The 24,440-nt window shown below is 41.7% G+C and overlaps 1 protein-coding gene across 1 annotated transcript in view; it reads right to left on the reverse strand.

Annotated features, from left to right (window-relative positions):
• PRKAR2B (protein kinase cAMP-dependent type II regulatory subunit beta) overlaps positions 1 to 13,526 on the reverse strand; it is an 89,822-nt gene extending 76,296 nt beyond the window's left edge. Inside the window, exon 1 of the mRNA XM_065049036.1 lies at positions 12,855 to 13,526. Coding sequence (XP_064905108.1) covers positions 12,855 to 13,161 — 307 coding nt within the window. The 5' untranslated portion in view covers positions 13,162 to 13,526. The remainder of the gene's footprint in view (positions 1 to 12,854) is intronic.
• Positions 13,527 to 24,440: the final 10,914 nt, after the last annotated feature.

Genomic DNA, 24,440 nt, shown 5'->3' on the forward strand with positions numbered 1-24,440 from the left:
TTCCAAATGAAAACAAAACAAAAAATCATAAAGAAATACTCTTCAGCGATAACCAGACTCCTATTACTCTGCGAGTATTGGTTACACTAACAGGCAACTGCCATAAGTGAAATAGCAATTATGTTTCTGTTCTTGATACTTATGAGGAAAGAGTGTGCTTCCACAGAACCTAACCTGTCCGTTTTAAATTGTTTAAATGGTTTAAATGTGTTTAAATGGTTTGTGCTGAAACTAAACATGACATTTCATTTGCAAACGACATACCAATTGCTAAAAGGAAAAAAAAGGCGATCAATAAAGGCTATTGCATGCTCTGTTGCTATTAATTGCTGTCGGTAACAACATTTACAGAAAACTGCGTCCTGCTTTATTTCTTTCACCTTGGTTCACAGCGAAGTTTATACAGTCATGCCTTCCACCTGCTTGGTCCCCTTACCAGCTTTGGAACTTTCTGAAACATTTCAATTAAATTTAACAATGAAGAAAGTCTCAAAGCAAAGAAGTTCCTTATAATTTGCAAAAATTAGCAGCTGACACCAAACTGCAATGCACCCTGAAGGAAAGGTCACACAAACTCAGTGTGGGTCTGTCTCATCCGGACCATCACTCAGCAGCCAGTACTGGTGGCTGTGGGCACTGCACCATCTGAACACTGATGTGCCTGGGGTAATGTGTTTCCTGAACACAGCTAGGTGTTGCAAAGGTGTGATACAAACTCCATGTCATACACCAACTGGATCTTTCCAGCCATAAAACGTTTTGTTTTGGTTTTCCCCCAACTGAACTGAACATGTATCAACCATTTAGAGTGCTGAGACAACTTCCCACTATGATTTTTATACTATGACTTAAACAGTAGAAGTATATGCCAGTTTGTATGGTCAGTGCTGTGTAGTCAATGTTATTAGTTCTTCACAAGCAACTGAGTAACAACTTCAGCAAATAAAACATCAAAACAACAACAAAAAAATATTCCATAGAAGAGGAACTTGCAATGAACATTGAAGGTGAGACATTGGATCACAACATAGCGATTTCTAACAGAGCCACAAACGCTAAGTCCGGTTTCAGAAGTAAAACACACCTCAGAAACCATGGAAAACTCTAGGTACATGAGAGGAACAAAACTCATTGTGCTCAGTGGTTGAATTCCCCCACGCCAGCAGCACGACGCCCCGGCAGTGCCCAGCCCCCCAGGCAGCAACCATGGGCCAGCCCCTCCAAAAGGGACCCTGGGCTGGTCACCTCCAAGCCAGAGAGATAACTAGTGGCCTGGTTTATTAGAAAGAAGCACTAACAGGCTCCTTAACCTGTAAGATTTAAGGATATTTGCTTCTGAAGCTCATTCAGGTGCTTTGTTTTTTGTCAAGGATTCAGATTCTACAGTGGCACACTTCCAGAGTGAGACATAAACACATTTTTTAAACATAAAAAAGTATATTCCAGTAAGCACCCAAAGAGGTAGGGCTAATACCAAGAACAGTGCAATGATTTGGATCCAAGAGAACTTGCCCCTTCTTCCGAAAGGCCTATACATGCACTTTAACTCACTCCCCGGCTGTCTTCCACATCTGATGTTAGAGCTCTAAAGACACTGTCATGCTAGAACTGTAAATATCAACCTGTCTCCTTTTGACTGAGAAGTGTGATCACACACATTTCTGTCATTTATCTTCCATTACTGTCAAGCAGAACTGCAAATAAGCCTTTATCTCGAAACAAGCTAAATGGATGCTAGCCACTGACTGAGCTTCTCTATCAATAGCAGTTGAAGCAACCTTCTTAATTTCGCATACTGCAAAAAGCAAAAGGAGGAAAGCAAAACACCTGATACACTCTATAACAGTGACAAAAAGTGAAAAATAGAAATGCTGTTACTGTCTTTTACTGTCTCTTACTATCATTTGTTTCTCAAAAAAATAAAATAAAAATAAAAAATAATAATAATTTAAAAAATCAGTGCATGAGAAAGATCCTTTAGCAAATCCTCCTCCACCACCACCACCACCACAATAGCTGAGATGGAAGAAGTAGGTTGCAACTCATTGCTTTACTCTTACAGTCTATATAAGCTCCCCAGGAAAATCCTCTCTTTGGTGGAAATGGATCAATGGCATCCAATTTTGGCAGCAGCATGAAAGTCAGGTCTTTCCAGCAGTATTTACAGAAGTTCACATTAAGAAACTTTACTCTAGAGGCTGTTCCACACTCCCAAAACTCCCCAAAAACAAATCAGAGGACAAACACCTAGATTTCTGCATGGAAAGCACTCTTTTCTCTCACAAGCTCAAACTGTTTTTTGATTGAGACTTCCCAAGATCCCAAGACTTCCCAGTCGCTTCTACATCCCAAAGCCTATATCAGCACTGAATGCAATGATTTGAAGGATGAACTTAGAGAAAGCATGATATTGCTTCTCTTCTTTTTTCAAGTTTTTGAGGCTACAACCTGAAATAATTAAAAACCAGCCATGTTCATATGACAATATATTCCAGATAGACAGCAAACGAGGGCGCACTTGAAAAGCAACTCCATTTTATTAATGTTCCTAAGAAAGTAAAACCAGAAGAATAAATCACTTCTCTTTGCAAGGTGGATAATGGAAATTAATCTGTGTCTACTCCCACAACTGCCAGCTGCAGCTACATTCCAGCAGGACAAAACTGACAGATTAGCAAAGGAGACGTGCAGATAAATTTTTACCAAGAATTGAATGTAGTAGTATCTAAGAATAAATAACCATCTGTCTACTTTCAGAGCACTTTTTTATACATGCATTAGCCACTAAATAATATTTCCTGTAGGTTGAGGCAACAGGAAGGAAGGAAGGCTGTTAACTCTATATTTAAATTACTTCACAAATGCTTAAATAATGTAGTGAAGAAAGCTAGATCAGAGTTTCTTATGTTTCAAGCACCTATTAAAAACCAATAGAGACAGATAAATTATCAGCTAAAAGATGGCTTTTAGGGAAAGATGCCTGAACATTACTCAAAAGCATTGAACAACATGTCTAGAAATAGAAAATGCTACGCATTAAAAAAACACCAACAACGCAGAACTAAAGATAGAATGATGAATGAGCCTAGTATCAAAGAGACAGAAGAAGCAGATCTATAAAGGTACCTGGATCTTAACTCCTCAATTTCAACAGAAATTAGGCAAAACTGAAAAAAAAAAAAAAAAAAAAAACAACAAAAAACTGTCCCTCTAATGTTTCATAGCGTCTATTACTGAGAACCTACCTTCTTCAAAACACATTCATGATGAAAAAATGGTTCTATTAGAATGGTAGAAAACATTGTGTTCAAAACCTTAAGAAAACTTTAACATATCTCTATAGTAGACATCTTAATCGTTTCTGACTGTGTGATGAGTATCACAAACATTGATTTGGAAGAGAATAATAAACCTCAGGACAATCCCAGCTCCCCATTAGACAAAGTTTTTGGCATTAAAGGTCTTGACTACTGTTAATCCACAAGAGTGTTTAAACAGACTTACTAGCTTGTAGACACTCATTTGCAGAATCTTAAAAAGCAAAACTTAAAAATTTCTCGATGAACACCTATTTCAAGGACTTGTGACACCAGTCTGAACCTTTTACCGAAGGCAAGAACTGGCCTAACGATGGAGTTCCTTAAGCATCAACAAAAAGAAGTGTCATGGCCTCAAAGAAAGGAACTAAAAGTGAACAAGTTCACTAGCAGAAGGCCAAGATTAGTACGGTGACAATATATACACATTCGCGGGGTCATCCAAAAAAGGCGACCACAATGCTGCCATGGACAGCTTGAGTTCAAGCTAATCCACACCCTGCAACAGTTACAAATGCCTTCTAGCTCACAGCGATGGATTTCTTTTGTCACACCAGCATTATAACTCCATCATTAAAATAAAACTGGGAAAACGCACCAAACCTTTCAGCCTGCGCTCTCAGGCGAACAAGTCTGAATGTTTATGCTTGGTTCCAGCTTGTATCCATCCCAACACTGAGGACTCTGTACATCTTTTATTTATAGTCAATACTGAGACTTTGCAAGGAATGTTCTCTTTCCAGCATTGGGCAAGGATTTATTTTCTTCCTGTCTGCTATGTTTTACAATAGACATGTCTGCTAAAAAGTTACACTACAAAGAGACTATTTATAAAAACACATTTTACATCTGCATCACAGGGATTCAGAAGTTGATGCTATTATAAAGATCTTTATACAAGCAGGATAGTATCTGGAACAAGTCTGAGCAGGAAAGATCACGTTACTTCTTCTCCTTTCAAAATCTATTTTATACTGCAATTTTCTACTCCATCCATTAAGGAAGTCTTCATAATATTTACTAATTGGCCCTTTTAGCCCAGCTTTACAAAAAACACTTTAGTCAAATAACTGGAACAGTTTGTGTAAGAAAGCTATTCTCGTTATCAGCTTTGACCTGCACAAGCACTCAGCTTCAAATTCTTGCTCTGATGACTTTTTCTTAATATTAATATAATTAAGCAGAGCAATTTAAGAGGCAAGCGCACAAGTGAAAAATACTTTCTGTTGTTACAGCATGTTTTTTTACCACTCTACCTTCCATTATCCAGTGTTACAGTAAAATGAGGCAAGGCTAAATTAAAATGTGGGGGTTTGTGTTGTTTCGTTCCTTATCATTTCCTCATTTTTATCCATAGTCCGTAAATGACTTCTCTGAGCAGCAGTGCTAAAAGGATGCCTTTTATGCAAAGGATGGCAAACGGCCATATGGCTGGTGTCCAGTTCACTCTGTGGATCCCTTGTGCCCACAACCTGCATTTTACTCCCATGCGCTTCAGACACCCTGCCCTGTCAGCATCCCCCTACCTTTCAGATCTCACACTTTTTTTGCATAACATGGTATCATTTCAAATGCTGAATGAGGCACTGGACATTTGATTAACACCATCTTCTTGATGTAGCCCCAAACCCGTGTGTCTTCTGGGTTACTTGCTGTATTGATTTAAATCTGGATTCATATATTACACCAGCTAGAGACTGCAAACAAAAATTCTGAGTACTTCTGCTATTTTTATCACCAAATGCACAAAAACCTGAAACAGAGCTCTCTGAATTTTTAAATGAAAAACAGAATTGACAAACATGAAGCCTTTCTTTGAGGAAAAAATATAATAACACCAGTCAATTAGAAAAGTAAAAAACAAAAGGAAACAGAAGACACCCAAAGCTAAACTTTACCCTCTTCAACATCTTGTTTAGTACTATGACTGAAAAGCGTTCTACCAAACAGAAATGTAGTCTATAAAGGAAAAGATTAAATAAAAACTAAATAAATAATTAATAAAATAAATAATTAATAATAATAAATAAATAATAATAATAAATTAAAAAATAATTATTAGTCACAATCAAAATTCAGAGTAAGAACGTCCTGTTCAGTTCCATGAAGTAAACAGGTTACCATTCCTACCCAGCAAGTGAAAAGGCAAGTCTGAAAGGGTTCCCTGAAAGGATAAGAATTTTCAGCATAAACCCTCTATCTAAAGCTATCTAGAGTTACCTGTGTCATCATCCAATGTCCCAAAGAAAAGGAAAAAGTATATATTTCCTTCAGAAATCTCATAAGACTGCTTTTAAGCAATACCATAATTGATGTTTATGGTAATAATATGGACTTATAGATGTCTGTATTTCTGTTAACAGATTTACCTAGCACGTAGTAACTCATGCATACATGGACTTCATCTTTTACACAACCACATCCATATAACAACCTACAATATAAAAAAGTTTATATGATAAATGTATCATCCCGAGTAAGATCACCTCTTTTTCTTCTAATTCATGTATGTCAAGACCTATTCTCAAAGCCTTCTCCTTCCTTCATTCACTTTTCAAAAAACATCATTCACCTTTTTAAAGTCCGGAGCTTCTCCATAATTACACTCCCTTGAAGCTCAAAAGAAGAGCTCAAACTGGAAGCAGTAGTTTTTCTATATCGTGACTTTAAGGTACCTCATTAAAATAATAGTCGGTGAAATAACCACTGTAATTTTTTATTAAGCATTGAAGAAAGAAACATTTCACAGTCTTTGTTATGTACTATTCAATATTTCATTTTTCCATCAGCATCAAAACCATCTTAACTCTCTATGAAGACTGCAGCTGTACTTATGTGCATATCAACTTCTTTGACAAAAAACACTACTGTTATTTTTTGAAACAGAAAACGGTTGAAAACAATCTGAATTCTCCATGAAAAACTTGAGTTGAAACTTTCATTAGAATCCATGCCCAACAAAAGTGTTATAGGTCTCCAGGTATGGTAATGACAGGTGATCACACCAAAACACATTAAAAAAAAAATCACAAATGACTCAGTTCACATTCATAAAATGCATTGACCACTAATTTTAGTGTAAATTTGCATTTATGCTTTTCTGAAATACATTTATAATCCAAACAGAATTTCAATAAAAAAAATCAGGACATAAATTTGGGATGTATACACAAAGAGAGCAGGGTTATATCTGGGTAGAGAAAACAAAAGCAGATAATTTAATGTGCTCTCTCACATGTGCTCTTTATCCTTTTGTCTTCCTCCCCTTACTTCAGTTCTGTCCCTCCTCCTTCCTCCCGCTTTTACCTTTGCATTTTCCTTACCACCCACCAACTCCTTTCTGCCTCCATGTCCTTCCTTCCACCTTGCCTTCTTGTTTCTTTCACCACTGTCCTGACAAATAAAATTTCCCAATCTAGAGGTCATCTTTGATATTGGAAAGGCAGAAGTGGGGCAGCAGCCCATACCTTGATTAATACCTTGTGACCTAAATGTGTGATTTCTAAACCTTATGTTCCAGATTTACAGGAGCAGCTAAGGCCAAGGAGCCTGCAGAGATTTGACTATTTAAAGGTAGACTTCCCTCAGACTGACAGTTCTCACTGGACAGAATGCAACACTTTTGCTTAACAAATTGAGGATAAGCCCTGAGATATATATGTATTAAACTAAGCTTAACTTATTGACAGATGCATGAAGCATCTCTGTGCAGGTTACAAACACTAGGCCATTACGCTGTTTTTTATAACCAACAGGAGTACGCTCTAATAACAGGCACCTCCTTAGTGTCCACATACACATCTTCATTCTGTTCACAAAAAAATAAAAAAAGTAAATGTTTTTCCAGTCATGTAAATGCATCAATAGGAGTAAACACAAGGAGCAAAAAATGTCAGGTTTCTTTGGGAAACTGAACCAAAGCCAGCAAGTGACACAAAACTCCTGGAGCATTCTTGAGGAAGCCAGCTTTCCTTTAAAACAGACATGATACGTGCAAGAAACAGTGGTGGTGTGCAAATGTTAGTACTGACACTGTTTATACCTTATCATTCACAATGCAATCATGACAAACTCATGCCAACAGAACTGTATGTCTTCTCATACTTCCTGAATTAATGCTGTTCTCTCTTTCCGAGCTGAGCAGACAGCCAAAACAGTTTCAAGCTGTTTCTTTAAAGAAAAAGCTGGAGATAAATTCAAATGGTTTTGGTATAGTTTTAATACTTTTATGTCCTTAAGTATTTTGAATTTTTCCTGCTTCTCTTAAATGCACAGACACAAACTTAACAAAGCAATAGCCAGCAGAGACACCTTCACTCATGTATCCTTTTGTTTTGAGCAGGGACACATACACACTTTTGAGTGGAGGCTGCTATCACTTCACCTAAATTCTTCATAAAAACATACTTTTCTTTAAAAAAAAGTGGTTATAGCAGAAGTATGTTTTTCATCTACAATCACAAATACACATATGTCTGAGAATGAACCATATCCCCTACTACAAAGACTACTGAATGCTACCCCATTACAAGTTCAAATTTCTAGTTGCTTACACTTTTGTCAAACTAAGTTTTTGGACTGCAGTTCTCCCAGACTGAGAAGAAACACCTGGGTCAGATTAAGGGATTTAAAAAAACAAATAAATAAAAGACAAAAAAAAAAAGGAAAGAAAAAAATAAAAAAAAAAGGACTAAACTGCCAAGTTGCTCAGGTTTGATTTCTAACATAACTGTTGCCAGAAAGAAAATAGTTTTCTTCTGTCAAAAATACTGGGATAACATTCTTTCCAAAAGCTCTATTATTCCGAAGATTTACATCAAGCACTGAAAGCACTGTGTTTTTGTGACTGCACACACCACTAAGAGCGGCCAGTGGCCCTCCCACCCACCAAGGCCCACTGAACCGCCAAGGCACCCATCCATGCAGCTAAAATTCCCTCCAGGAGCTGTCTGCATGCCAAACGCCCGTCCCTGATGGTCTCTTACACATGCTGCGCACACATCAGACAGGATCTGCCAGCGGGTGCAGCCCAAAGCTGCGCCGGGAGCACACGGATGCCGTGCCCACACGCCCGCAGGGGACTTGCCTGTCACCAGGAACTTCTCTGAACTGCTTCCACAGTCAGGCTGCGCCAGCCTGAGTCTGATCAGCTTTGTCCTTATAACCACACAAATGATGCTTTATTTCTTTTTGTATTTCAGATGAGTGACAGGAGAAATTATTAAAACTTCATTCAAGAGAGCTGGCTCTGTTCAGCCTGGAGAAGAGAAGGCTGAGAGGGGATCTCATCAATGTTTATAAATATCTCAAGGGTGGGTGTCAAGAGGATGGGATCAGACTCCTTTCAGTGGTGCCCAATGACAGGATGAGGGGCAATGGGCACAGACTGAAGCACAGGAGGTTCCATCTGAACATGAGGAGAAACTTCTTTACTTTGAGGGTGCCAGAGCCCTGGAACAGGCTGCCCAAAGAGGTTGTGAAATCTCCTCCTCTGGAGACATTCAAACCCACCTGGACACATTCCTGCGTGATCTGCTCTGGTGAACCTGCTTTAGCAGGTGGGTTGGACTGGATGATCTCCAGAGGTCTCTCCAACCCCAACCATTCTGTGATTCTTAAAAGTTGGCTAAGCAGGTATGAGATAGTAAGGCTTTTGCCACCACCCATCATAACCCAGATTTTAATTTGAACATACACATTTTCAATAAATTCACATATTTTTCTATATGGTCCCAAATTTAATGATACCCTACTACAACCTACGCATACTTTTATATTGCTTCCTTGCTCTTATTGAGCCCTTCCACTGCCCTAATCTACCCATTGTCATTGCACAACAGACCTGAAGGAAGGTTGCAAACTGTTCAGTGCTTTCTGGTTTTGTTTCATTTAAGGAAGAAAACCATAAGTGAGATTAACAGAACGGATTAAGTTCATTTATCATCACAAAGCTGCCATGGATGCTGTTGTGTGCAAAGTTTTCTCCAATGCTCTGGTTTCTACAATTTACCTGTTATTTCAAAACAGAGGCTTCATGATGCCAAATTGTACACACAGCATTGCAATTTTTAAGTTTAAAGAACAGCAATGCTCCCTCTACAAACACCTCTACTAATTCACATTAAGGCTAGACGAAATATGAAATTTTAGCTATAGCAAATATTTAAAAAACAGCTGTTACAAATTATATGGGGCATTACCCTTCAAATAAGTTGCATATAGACATGTAAGTGGAAAAGTAGAGTCATTCATAAAAGAACAAATAACTTACTGAGCATTTTCAAATTCTGCAGACACAGTATAATACATTTCAATATGCACTTAAAACGGTTAGAAGAATTTGCTGAAATGGGGCTCATTTTTATGTATATGTCTTATTCAATTTAGTAATTCCTATGAGTACTAGTAGGAATTAGTTGTGGTCACTGGTTAACACAAATACACCCATGTAGGACAACTTAACATATATTAAAAAAAAAAAAAAAAAAAAAAAAAAGAAAAAACAAAAAACAACCCACCAACTAGAAGACCTAAAAATCATTCCCAATTTAAGCAGTGTGTTGAGAAGGGGATAATCTAAATGCTCTGAAGCTAAAGAACATCATTTCAGAGGTCACCTTAACTCCAGGTGCCAATTCAGAATTACGACACCAACACAACCAAGTTCTTCCTCCAGACAAGATAACTGCTTTTACCTTTATTTCTGCAACTGATGTCACGGACACAGCAGGGGATATGAACAGAGTTTAATTCATGGTTCACATGTGACTCTTAATCCTGAGAATAGGGTTTTTTCTCTTTTTCTTTTAAACACAGCTTATGGTCGTCATTTCCGAAATAGGATAATGCTCATGTACCTTCCAAAATCCATTTCAAGGACAAAACTAATACTGACAAAGAGTTCAACTGCAGTGCTTGTAGGTATTTAGAAACATGCACTGGGATTAAACAAAAACAAAAAAAAAAAAAAAAAAAGAAAAAGAAAAAAAGAGGAAAAAAAGAAAGGTGGGAGACAATAGCATTTACAAGGAGCATCCTGTTTGAATTCATTAAGGAATGCCGTCAGTTCGACATTTCAAGTGTACTGCTTTAACAAAGAAAAGGTACCACCAGCAGGTCTGAGCTCCTTCTCAGAGGTTATTTTGCATTTGCTTATAAACTTTTCCAGTTTGTTTTTGTGTCCTGTACAAAAGCAGTATACAAACAGGACAAACTGACTATACAGAAGCAGTTTGATTATTCATAAAGGCAAAAGAAAAAAAATGAAAAGAAAAAAAACTCCCCCCAACTTAAGTTCAAGAATTGCTATGTAGAGAAACAGAAAGCAAAAGCACAAAAGAAATGCACTTTAAAACTGGTATTTAAACTCATTAAACAAAGATTTTAACACAAGCCTTTATGCCTCCAGTTATTAACAAAAGGCTGAGTGGATGCATTGTTATGTTACCTTAAAAGAATGCATATTCAGGCCAGATGTAAAATTTTGATTTAAAATACACACTCCTGCACAATGCACACATACAAAACCACACCATTAGTAATAATTTACTATAACTTACTTATTATTCACGTTCCACATGGCTTCACAAATATTTCCGGTTTTGTTACTTTTAATTATTAATTACTCCAAGTGACAGAAATTATAAGGCATAATACGATTAAACTTTCAAGATATATTAGGCTTAAAAACGTGATATTTTAAAGGGTTTTTGTCAAATGCATAAATCAATCAGTTAAACTAAGTCATTCTAGTATGCTCCTTAATGAGAATATTGACAAAAATGGGTTTCCTTCTTCACAATCACAACAAAAGGAATATCAAGAGAATCTTGATTACAGGTATTCATTAGATAAAGCTTAGAAAGCTTCTTAAAACACCCTGTAAAATTTTATATACGTAACACATACATGCTAATAAATCAAGCTGGATTTCTGCACTTCGCTCCATACAACGTTCCAGTTCTCCATCCACCAATGAGTCTGTTTAGTGTTGCAATAATTCATGTTTGAAAACCACGTCTAGTGTTAGTGAATTAAGATAATAATTTTATTCTTCCACATTACCACCATTTCAGTTTTCAAAGACAGCAAATTTCCAGATTTTTACTAATCTCACATAATCAGCATTAGGGTTCAAAACTACCACATAAATCTGCAGAACCTGACTGACAGATTCAAATTCCCATTATACACGCATGGTATAGCTGCAAAGAACAGATGAAAAGAATGGCAGTTGTCTTAAAGCGTAACATATTCAGAAAACTTACCCAGTTCTTAAACATCTACATTTTTTCTGATAAAATGCACATAAGACATTATTTTTAAAACTGCACTGATATTACTCTAGCAAACAGCTGGCTTCTGTACTCTGCTAAGTAAATCTACCTCCAACATGACCTGGAGGGATGAATGCTTCAACGATCTGATGAGATATACTTCAATTTCAAGCTGTTCTCAAAAAAAAAGCTGATTATGAAGATGCTTGGACACTTTCTCTTCTCTATCTAACCTTATTGACTGACCTCTCAGCATCTAACCGTATTGACTGACCCTTCATTTAGCCTGATCATGAGACGAAGCGCTATCCACCATTCAGAGACAGCTACCACTCACCCCATCAATCAGAGTGGCTGATGGACTGACATCGTGTCTAAATAAAGCCTAGCAGCCACACAAAGATAAGGTATCATTAGCTGCGTGCAGATAGGTGTTACCCTCAAACATGGAGACACTGCATCCGTTTTTTGCTGTCCTCACAGCTATGCTTACTCCATAGGCCTTTCTACCATGCATAAAATTTCACCCTAGCTTTCAAGAAGAAATCACGTTTTAAAATCGTGCTCTGCTCGTTGAAACACATATAAGTACATTGATGCAAAATGCTTAATCAAGTGCACAAATGAGTAGCATGCCCACGGCAAGTGTTTTCTATGGTAGACATACCATTGGACCAGCTACAAAATGTAGATTTGCTCTCTTGTGCTCAAAGAAGAATAACTTTTAGGAATACCACAGGCCTAAACGTGATACGTAATACAGCTGCAGACCCTGGTGCTACCTGCGTGCCCCGCATCCAGCGCTGCTGAACAAAAGGGAAAAGCCCGGCAGGTTAAAGTTTGCAGCGGGAGACGGGAAAGCTCCCGTGGGCTCCGTTGTCTGGCGTCAACGCCAGCGGGGACCGGCCCAGGGTGCAGCCGGGCAGGGTGCAGCCGGGCAGGCCGCCGCCTCCTCCATTCACACTCCAGTCACCGAGGCCAACGCGCTCCTCACACCCCCGGCCCCTCGCAGTCCCCCGGCACGACCCACGATCGCCGGGGCCGGGGCCTGTGCGCGGCCCACACCCCCCGCCCCGCGCTGCCCGGGGCCGCCCCTCTCACAGCCGTGAGGCCGCCGAAGCGGGAGCGCCCGCCCTTCGCCTCCCCGGCCGAGCTGCCCACCTGAGCCCGGGCGGCTGAGGGCGCCGCCCCCGCCCTGCCCGTCCTTCCCGGCCGGCTCCCTCCTTCCCCCTCAGAGCCGGGCGAGGCGGGGGGCACCTACCCGGGAACTTCTCCTCCTCCTCGCCGCTCTCGGAGTCGGTCTGCATGGGTTCCTCGGCGAAGTTGACCCCGCGGGCGTCGAGGGGGGCCCGGCGCGGCGGCTGGCCGCCCCTGTCATGGCCGGGCGCGGGGGTGCCCGCCTTGCGGCCACTCGCCTCCTTGTCCGCGGCCGCCTTGGCCGCCTCCTCCTTGAGGCGCCCGAAGTACTGGAGGGCGAACTCCAGCAAGTCCCCGGGCTGGCTCCGCAGCACCTCCACCGTGAAGCCCTGCAGCAGCTCCGTCAGCCCCGCCGGGATGGAGATGCTCATGCCGGGGCCGGCCGGGGGGGCGCAGCCTGGCTGGGAAGGGGGAGGGAGAGGGGAAGGGGAGAGGAGAAGGAGGAGGGGGGACAGCCCGCGGGCGACGGCTGGGGCCGGGGGTCCGCAGCCCGGAGACGAGGCGCGCCCGGCGGATCGCCCGTGGGCAGCGGGAAAGGGGCGGGCGGCGGCGCAGGTGGGAGCGGGCGGGGGGCGGGTCCGCGGCGGGCAGCGGCTCCCTGGCAGCCTCGGCGGCCGCAGCGTCTCACTCCGCTTCGCCCCACACTTGGCGCGGCGGCCCCGTCCGTGACTGAAGCCTCCCCGCCCCCGCCGCCTCCTCCCCCCGCGCCGGGGAACCTCGCACACATGTGACCCGGGAAACCATGACAACCTCCCGCCGGGGACTGCGGCCCGCAGCGCGCCCCCGCCCGCGCCGCCGGAGGGAGGCGGGGAGCGGAGCGGAGCGGAGCAGAGCGGGGGGCGGCCCGTCGGCCCGGCCCGCCTTGCGGCGGACCCCGGCGGGGCGGGGGGCCCCTCAGGGGCGGGTAGGTAGATCTTGCCGCCGGGCGGGGTGCTCTTTGCCTTCCCGAGGCAGTTCGCTGGGTTCTGCTCATACCCCTTTCCCCGGCCGAGGCACTGCCCCACCGGGCCGCCGCTCCCGGCCACCGCGGCCTCCTGTCTCCCCGGATCCCCGCTGTGGGTGCCTTCCCACTGTGGGGGATCCAGGCACCCGCGCTGGGGATCGGCGGGGATTCCTAATGAGCAGACGTGTCCCTGGTCAGTGAAGAAACACGGTGGATGTATTTCATAGCCAATTACTGCTGTGCTTTTCACAGCCATGTACCACCTTAAAGATATTCCCCACATCATTCATATACATAGATATGTTATCTATTTATATTCATCTACATTATTTAGGATTAAACGAGTGACGTGGTACTAGAAAACACATCCTGTTTGTCAGCTGTTTGTCCATGAAAGAAAAATTTAGCTGGAGAAAGAAACAATCGTTTAAAAAATGTCCAATTTAAACATTGGCAAATGCCAACGCTCAGCATAGACACCCTTCCAAGTCATGCTGCACAGACTACTTAGCACAGTGGTAAGCGCTGCTTGTCATCACTAGGAAGCTTGAATGTTTTAAGTAAGTAAGTAGCGATTATGGGTGCCATGTTTTCATAAGGCTTTACTAAATGCCTCTTGAAAGTGAGATCCTTGGAATGCATGAAAACTGCATCACCCCCTGATTCCTAATCACCTCTGAACATTTGGCCAACGTTTTGGTGTTCCAGAAGTATCTATTAGAGTCTTATTTTTATGCACCAAGTGAGTTGGCTGCTAAAAAGTCTGAGGTTGGGACTACTTTGCTGTTTGATAATTGATTTCACTAAACATTCAGGATCACTCAAATTGCCTTGAAATGTACTTCATCAGGGCTTCGGGTAAGACAAGCCGTCAAAATTCAAGTTCGTACTAGCAAGAAAGACTGTAAGACCTGACTTCAAGAAAGTAATATGTGACAACAAAATACAGCAATCCCTATGATGCTTTTCACACAGATCTGGATCTCAAACCATTTTTAATTGAATTAGTTTCCAAGTGAAACCAAATGCTTGCCATGGAAGCATTTTCAGGATGAGCTTATTCACAAATTGGATCTTCAAAGTGTTACAGACCAGGCAAATTAGTGAAGTGAGTGATCCGTGCATGCACTGGTGATATTGCTGCCCTGCAGCGGGCGAGAGAAACTTCCACCAATGGAGCTGTGGAATACCTTTGAGCAACATCTTGTGGCTTAATTTCTCTCAGCAGGAAAAGCCTACAGCTCGCCATTGTGAAGTGCTTATTTGAAGTGAAATTCACTGACGTTTAGCACTGTCCCTCCTGAGGAACATCATCAAGGTCAAGGCAAATCCTTGGGGGGCAGGCCACCAGAGCTCTCGGGGCTGCAGAGGATTGTTCCACCAGCGGGCTCTACGAATTGCTGCAGTGTCCTGGGGGCCTGGCAGCCTGGCCAGCACACCCACACTCCATGTTATGCCCCGGTGCTGGCCTGCCCTGACCACAGCTGCCTTTACAAAGCACTGCTTGTGTACCATGTAGCCACAGACCTTGTGATGGCCAAGAATCGAGTGCAGTAGGAAAGCTGACATCTGTACGTTATGGGCAGGTGTGTACCTTAGTCACTCTAGAGCGTGGTTCAGCTAGAAATGCCAGATTGACTCATTTAAAAGTTCAGGAGCTTAAAAGCCCTCTCACACCACTGAGAGGGTGGACCTCTTTGTGATGGGGTCGAGGGGTACCTAAGTTCTGACGAAACCTCCAGGAAGGGAAGTGTTGGTAATTGTTGCCTTCCAGGCACTAGGTGTTCTATGAGCATACGATATTCTATTTTCTGGAGTCTTCCAGAACTAACAGAATTGTCATCCCTGAGGTTTTCTCTTTGCTAGACAAGGCACCCTATTATTCTAGGAATTTACCATCAGTATAGTGTCTTTTGCCATCTAATCAAGGACTTACCTTGCCAGAACCTCCCATCCTCCCAGATATGAAAGGAGATTGCTTCTTTGAGGACATCTGCAAAAATCAGTCTTTGATGTTTGTATGCAAAATTGGGATAATTTGAATAGGAGAATCTGAAGTGGTGGCACTCTAAAGAATGATTATTTTTTAAAATTTTCAAAACAGCCAAAAATGTTTGTGTCTAGCGAGACTCATCTTGAGTTTTGGTGTGTCTCAAAGGATGGCAGTGAACTTCGTAGTTCAAGTTGGTGTGTCATCTTGTTTCCTTACTTTCTATTCCAAGGAGCTTGCATTGACATTTAAAATGCATTTAAATCCATGTAAGGACAGCTGTCCCAAAATGTGTTATGTCTAGCGGAGTGAACAGTTAGGTAATGAGAACATCAGACAACTCTCCGATAAGTTTTATTAGTTGCTACTGATTTGTGTGTGTCATTCTAGTTCAGCGGTCAACATCATCTTGAAATGAAGGAGTATAAAAGCTACAAAAGTCCTGCTACACTGAAAAGGGATTAAGCAGAACATTTCCCTCACAATTACCGAGAAAATGATGTGAAGACTTGTGTTGTTTCCGTTCCTCCCAGGCAGAAGATGCATGCTCCATAATACACTGCTCACCAGCTTTGCCTGTCAATCTGTGCCCTCACCTGCTTTAAGGCTGTGAAAAAGGAGGAGACTGCAGCTAGGAGCTGAGAAATAGCAAGCACTGTGTCTCCAACACGACAATTCCAGACAGCACACTTCAGACAGTGACTGGGACTGCTTCTGTCAGAGATTAGAGAATCACATCTTTTCTGATCATGTAGAGGACAATGAAGAGAGTGCAGAAGGAAGGGGCAACAGACCTTCAAGTCTTCTTTTTATCAGAGTAAATGCAAATTTAACAAATTCAGTAAACTTGAGCTAAGAAAGTCCAGCCAACAGCCAAATACAGCCTTTTTTTCTGACAGCTTTCAACTTCTTGCCTGGTAGGAACATCCTTCTCCAGTCCTTCCAAACATGTTCTCTCAAACACCCGTCTTTTAATTAATCCTGGCTAAGCTCTGCAGTGCAGAAGGGGCAGAGCAGGCACTTAACATCCTGAGTGAAAGACTGGGTAGAGCCTTTTCTCTGGAGTGAAAAGTAACTTTAGCAAGCACACTAGTGGAGCACAAGTTTGCAAAAAAACCTCTTTGTTACCTTCTTGGAGGCAAGAAGGACTGTCAGACTCTGGTCTCTGTAGTAGTCTCTCTCCTAAGCTGGCAAACGAGCAACTCCCAAAGGTGGCTTTCAATGGAAAGAGAGTTCATGTTGTACTGGAGAAAACACAGGACAAAACCTGGCCCTATATCTATTGCAGTGTAGTAGGAAAAGGCTGACGTTTAGGTGTGGCAGATGTTACTCTCTGCATTTCCTGCATTTTAACAAATTTTTGTTTGTATTAGCTTAAATCTTTTGTCACGTCTTTTGGAATTTTGAATGCAGACACACTTTGCATGCTGCATGATTAAAAGCTGCTGCTGACAAGCAACCTGGAAATCCCTTCATGTTTTATGTTTACTTCAAAATGTCTTTAGCTGCATGGCAATGTTTTTCCTTGCTGGCTTTTGATCAAGCAATAGCTGGTTTGCAAGTTTTGAACAACCACTTTAAGTAGGAATAATCATGTTCCAAAATACCTTTCAAATGTCACATATATTGACTTTTTTTTCTCTTCTCAGTTTTCAAACCAGCTCATGCCAGCTTACTAGGCAAATCTTGCTCACAGATTTTTCTTACAAACAGTTTTTAATGGCAATCATTCAGCCATAGATTTTTTCAGCATTTACAAAACTTGCAGCTGTGCAGATCCATAGTTTCCTGCTTTTCTATTTTACTCATTAGAATGATTTGTCACTATTATTATTTTACCAAATCCGTTACCAGACCCAAATCTATTTATCAGAAAAATGTTCAGTTCTATCAACAATATGACAAACTAGTGTCTGTAATTGATGGATCAAATTTTAACACGTTCCTCATGACTCTCCCTTTACTTGAATCTCCTGTTCTCCTTCTCATACTCTTTGCTCTGCCTGTGCTTATTTTTCTGTGGATTCAAAACACTTAACTCATCCCTTGCCTGATGTAAATCTAGAATGGTAAGGACCAAGTAGCCGCTTACATGCTCACATAAAATTCTTACTTATGCCAATGAGGGTTTTCCCTGGGCAAGCAGAAAGGCCGAGTTTAAAACTTGGCATGGAAGGAATCCAACTCACAAAACAGAATATTGGTGAAGCATTATAAATTAAACAGCCCCTGCTGTTTTCAGTACCAATTCATGATCGATTTAATCCGATCTAAGGTTTGAGGAGTTTCCCCCCACCAAAATGGCACCCTGCTATCCCTTGAACAAGTGTTTCTGTCCTCTCCCTTCTATCACCCTTTAGCACTTGTGGGGCTATGTGGTCGGTCAAACGAAATGCCTGATAGAGGTGAGATGAATGAATCATCATGCTGACAGAGAGGAGAGAGTGGAAATCACGGCTCAGGAGGAGTAGTGTCAAACCATCCTTTAATCAGCAATTCAAATTTAGATTGGCTTACACTGGGCATGAAACCAAGTGTTCAAACAGCCTCATCTACTGAGATAATATGGTCAGAAGAATTGTAGAATATCATGTCTTCCGACCTCAAGTCCCTTACTTTTCCCCTCACCCTAGTCCTTCTTAACCCAAAACTGGGCTGTGCAGTTAGTATGAGCTTCATGACCTATGTGACTGTTATTATCCGGTGAATGAACAGCTGTTGATTTCCATTGAAATCTATTGTTTGTGATCATTGATATTCAGAAACTATTGGATACCCTCTTTTAGACAATTTGTCCTCTTTATGTGCCTCAATTTGAGCACTCACAATCACCTGTAATTTCTGTAAAACAAACAAACAAACAAAAAAAAACCCTAGGATTTTTAAAGGCAATATAGTGATTGCTGAATTCATCATTAAAAGTAAACCTTCTCATTTTAAAAATAATGAGATAAAATGACAGTGTAGCTGTAGTAGATTCTGGCTTTTTTGAGGATCTTATTTTGTATGGCGTCCTACATAAAAATGGCATTGTACACTGTCAACAGAACCTGTTAAATGGCTAACAGACACAGCTCTCCAAGTAGCTGACAACAGAAAATCATCATCAGATGGAGAAGTTCCCCAGGAACTGACAGTAGGCTGCTTCTATTCAACACCTCCTGCAGTCACTTGGGAGTAAGTATAAATGTTGGTGATATAATTTCCAGATGACACAAAACCGAGTCAGAACAGTGATATCAATGAGCTCAGGAAAGTGCAGAGTGGTCTGGATAGCTTCTCCATTTAAATAAAATCTTTCTTTACACAGCTACACACTGTCATAGTCTTCAGAAGGAAGAGTGCATGGAGGACTTTATCTTGGAAAGCAGTGCTTCTAAAGGGGTTTAGGGATCAAAATGGAAAAACAGCTTGACTTGTATTCCCAGTATAATTTTGTAGAGAAAGAGGCTAATGAGATTCTGGGTTGTTTCAAGAGGGACCCCAAAAACAGGAATGAGGGATCTTCCTCTTGTAAAGCACTCTTGAGACCAGTAAGTATATGGCCTACAGTTTGGGCGTTCATGTGTTCAAAAGAATATGTAAAAATAGGAGATGTGCAGAAAAGAGACACGGGAATTATTCATAAGGTGAAGGAAATGCCTGGAGGTGAAAAGACTGGAAGAGATAAGAGACTTTATCTAAGCAGTTGTCATTATGCTCAGTAGAAGAGGCTTATACTGAATGATCTAAGTGATATCTAAGGATATCTGAATGATCTAAGTGATATCTAAGGATATCAGTCTAGATAGTCTAGTGGTTCTTTCTAACCCCTTTAAGGCAAATAATAGTATTGGTCTGGCTTGTCAGAAATGGCTCAACATATTCTCATGAAAAGTCAAACTCTTTTGTGTCTCTAGAGGAACACACAAATATCCCAAAAGATTCAGTAGTTCTTAGACCTTATGAAATATGAAGTAACAGTGAGAAAAACAGTAAAAATATGCTTTTTAAAACCTACAGTCACCACTGTGCATGCTTGGGTATTATTTAAATGAAAAAAAAAAGAAAAAAAAAGAGCTACAGTGAAAGGATAGTTTTGCTTTTCATTTTCCTTGAGGGAGCTGGGGAATCTGATGATTTTTCAAACAGGAACTTTCTCCCTGCAAACCCTCTTCTCCTCTTAACAGCCCTGAGCTTAGATCTGAAATCTTCAGATCATCTACTCTGTGGCAAAAACAAGGATCAAAGGAGTAGAAATAGCTGTTGGATGGAGATCAACCCCACAGTTCCATGCCTGGCATTGGTCATTAACTGCCAGTGTTCCTCCAAAGCAACCTATTGCGAGGGTTATTCAGAGAGTGGAGTATGTGGTTCTAAGTGATGTCTTCTCCGAGGCAAGAGGCAACTTTTTCATTGGACATTAATTGTTGGGTTTTTGGTTTATGTTTTTTGTTTTGGTTTGTTTGTTTACTTGCTGTTTTTTTCCTGATAGATGTAATTGCTGCTCATTGTTTTCTTGAACAAATTAGTATTTATTCATGGCAGGAAGAATAAAGCATCTGCATAAGTAGTGGTTAAAGAGAACACAGAAGCACCAGCTGAAATATTTTCCTGGGTTTGAACCTGAGTGCAGTGGTAATGTTCCTGCAGACTTTCATCCTGGTGAAAGCAGAGAATAGCGTTAGTGAGTAAAACCACCATTCTGACCCTAATGAAGGATGTGAGGGAAGATGTGTGATTTGAGTTGGAAGAGCTACGTTTGAGACAAGAACCTTAATTCAGAGCAGCAGACCTTAAAGGACAAACATGGATTCTTCATAGCTGTGCACTGGAGTGCCAGGTCTCCAGTTTGTCTCAGGATGGTTTGTTTATAAGAATCATAAATGTGCATTTGATTAAAATGTAATTTAAATGTAATGACCTTTACAGATTCTGGAACAGAAAGACTGTCTTTCTATCTCTCGCTCGTATAAGTATGTCTGTGCATGTATAAATAAAAACACACAGATACATATATGTCTGTATATGAAATTGCTCTTTCTGTTTTGGCAGAACCTAGAGACCCCATCACATTAATCACTCTACAAAGGCAAAGTAAGTATCTTAACTTAGTTGACTTGCGGTGAGTTAAGACTGAGTGTTCAATGTAGACTTATGCATCATTGAATAAAGTATTTGATTATTTTTTATACTTTTCTAAGAAGCAGAAATATTTACATTTTTAAAGTAAAATTCATAATTGCACCACCCTTTCAATATTCCAACTTTAGCCCCAGGAGTGGAATATAAACAGTGCCAGACATGCATTCCCATAAGTTTTTTATCATTGTTTTTGGCACAATCTATTTTTATTCAATTCTATGGGAAATGCACACACTTTGTGCAGTTGCCAGAATTTTATTTCCCAATGCCCTCTATTTATTTCCAAGTGTACCCTTTTTCAGATTCAACTACTTTTGCAATAGCACATTTCCATGTTTTGTCATGTAAGTAATCCTTGCTCATACTGAACCCATTTGCTGAGGACAACGGTTACGTAAGTGGAGCTGAAAGGGCGGCCATGTAAGTTAGTGAAAGTCTCCCACACTGGTTTTAAGTTGGTTTTTCTTCCTTTTTCAGAGTTTGCTGTTATTCACGCTCACTCTACCTAAAGGCTGCGTGGACATAGCTGTGTCTGGAGCCAATGGGGCAGAATCTTTGCTTTGTTCAGATTCTGCTGAGTGTTTGTTCCAGAGTCCAGCGGTTGTTGGGGAGATGGTGATGTGTTGCTGAAATCCCTCCCTCTGGGCGTACATTGCAGGACAATTTGGAGGCTGCCCAAATTTCTTAGCAGATTAATCTGCAGGAAAGATCTGTAAGCTGGGGCTAGCCAGAACACATCAGGCTTCAGACCAATTTACAGCACAGTTGCATAAGGAGTTATGGAGAGGTTGAAGCTGATAATGCACCTGTTGTACAAGAGACTAGATTTGGCTGTGGAACCTGCCCCAGAAGGATGATTTACTTAAATAAGGACATGGTCCTTCGTCAACAAACTCAGGTTTGCATGGTACTTTTCAGGTCAACATAATTTTCTGCCCTAGGCCACTTCCACTCAGTGGGCTTTTTATCTTGTTTACCTTAAGGGCTTGTTTATGTGTTAAAGTCAACGTAACAATACCCTTATGTCCTTACAAACCATCCTTTTATATTATTACCATGTAGCCTAGTCAAGGTCTCCTGTTTTCAGACACAGAGTTGCAGTCCCAGCACAGTCCTTTACAAAGTGCCCTAGATATGTCCAGACTGCATATAGCTGGGGCACCACTGGAGAAGATCTCTCCCAAACTCCCTTGCAGCATGCTGTGTAAAAACCGTTTTACCACTTGTCCCAAACCAAACTTATCTGTGGCACATACACCACAGAACTCAGATCATGAGATCCTGCATAAATGCCCTACCTGTATCTCACAGCATTATCTAGCAAAGCCTTCAGACAAGTATGGAAAGCAATAAATGTTTTCTTGAGGCCAGATGTTTAGGTCAGTAGGCCTTCCTGCTTTTTCCACCTGCCTTGGTTTATACCTGGTATCTCAAATGTGGTCTTGTTGCTGAAAGTCTATCTGAATGTTATACACTTCTTCCCACAACACATATAGCAAAGATCTGGGGCCAGGGTACTCCCCTTGCCCTGTGGATTTCCCCATCATCCTTCTGCCACCTAAATGGTGGCACAGCTTCCTTGTCCCATAAGGACTTGGACCACAAGCAGCTGGGTTCAGCAGCGGCGGGCAAGGCACATGGACTGCTCAGATGTGGGAAGGTGAGAAGGTTCTCTCTGGGTCTGAATTAATGACTGCATCTCAAAACTGTGATCCATTGTTGTAGCAATTATTCAGGAGGCAAGGCTGCAAGGTTGCAAATGAAACACACATTTTTTATAGCAAGTCTCCTCAACTAATATTGTTGTCTAGGCCCTTCAATTCACATACGCAAAAAGTAGCCCTCTAAAGGCCTGATAACCTCAGTCTTCTAAAGCCATATAACTCATAAAGGAAAGACGAGGAAGATTTTGAAACCTGGCACCTATGGAGAGCTAGATCTTCATGAAGTGGCAATGAAGTGGAGCCTCTCAAACTGGCAACATCAAGACAAGCCTTGCAGACCAGGTTGTCTCACAGAATCCATTGCACCATAAGTATCTTTCCCTGAAAAGCCAAGAATTTCCACAAAGGAAAGGGACATGGCTGTTCTTCCAGTCAGCCTTCAAAGTAGCTGTTTCAAAAGATGGTCCACCAAGTCAGTTCACCAAAAGAAATCTACATTAAGCATGTGCTGCAGAATACTTCCTTCTTCTCTGCCCCACCAAAAAACAAAAGGAAAGAAAATTTAAAAATCATTATAATAAAGAGCTGCAAGGGCTGTAGACTTGTCCCTGGTAACATCTCTGGCCTGTCAGCTATTTCTAAATTTCAGGCTCTGAACACCTCAAAGGATGGTGCCTATTTAAGACACATGTGTCTGAGAATGAGACAAGTCTTTTTTTCACACAGTTTATGCAGACTGCCATGAGCAATCAGCTAAGGCATCCTAGGACCTCTAAGCTCCAGTGGGTCTGGGCAGATAACACAGCTTCCGAAGTCCATGTGGATGTGCATGCTTCTCAAAATCATAACCCCTGCTCCTGAGTGCTTGTGTTTGAAAGATCCAAATCTCTCCTGGTAGCTCCACTCTTAAGGACCCTAGAGCGGGCCACTGAGGTCGAAACACTAGCCAAGACTTCGAAACATAGCCTGGCTGCCTTTTCTGTAAGAAAGACAGGGGAATGGAAGTGCGCCAGAACAGTCGCTTTGAAAGGTAAGAATCACTCATGGAGCATCTGCCTGTCTTTGATGGCCTGCAATAATTAGATGCCTGTTTTGGTGTTCTTTTTCTGAAGGTGATGAAGAAAGAATGCAGCAGGAATAGAGACACAATAGTGTGGGGATCTTTGCGTGAGAGAATTCTCCTTGACCAACCATAGCCCTGGCAAGACCAGTTTCAAAGTAAGTCCTTGGCATTTTATCCTTCTCAAAAATGTCAGGGTGATGCTGAAAAGACTGCAATATGGATGTTTCACAGATTCCCTGAACAGGAATAGAAAGAGGAAGATGCAGGGAGTGGATATCCTGTTTTACTAACATTAGGCAGCCAGATTGTCCTGTGGGAGCTGGCAGCAAGGTCCAACTGGTCTTATCCTTATTATAGAATAGGATAATGATTATGGAGAGCACAGAGAGATTCTCAGTATGTGATCAGTGCCACACTGCTGCCTTGGCCGGCTTCCAGTGTGATACACACCAGGCTGACATCCAGGAAGTGCTAACCTGGTTTTATGGTCCTCCCCATGGAATCAGTTTAGCATGGATTCTGGAGATACCAGTCATGACTGCAGCTGGGGTGGAAGTGAAGGAGCATGGGCTGGGATTGCACTGGTGTCACCTGTCCTGGGAAGGTCCAGATCAGGCACATGTGAAAATCCGGTGCGTTTTCCCAAAAATGAGACAGTTCTCTGTGAGTCTCCACCATTTCTTACCCCTCTTTCTTGCCCTTTCAACACAGATGTAAGGAGAAGGAAGTACCATAAGAGACCAGGAGGAAGGGCTGATTCCTTGCAGAACTTTCTTCCACCTGCACCTCTGTGTGTTGTTATACATCTGATGTGGGCAGCACTGCTCCCTGCTCAACATTGGCCCAGCTGGGTGCAAGACAGGAGG

Source organism: Columba livia, chromosome 1, assembly GCF_036013475.1.
Source record: "Columba livia isolate bColLiv1 breed racing homer chromosome 1, bColLiv1.pat.W.v2, whole genome shotgun sequence".
NCBI lineage: Eukaryota > Metazoa > Chordata > Aves > Columbiformes > Columbidae > Columba > Columba livia.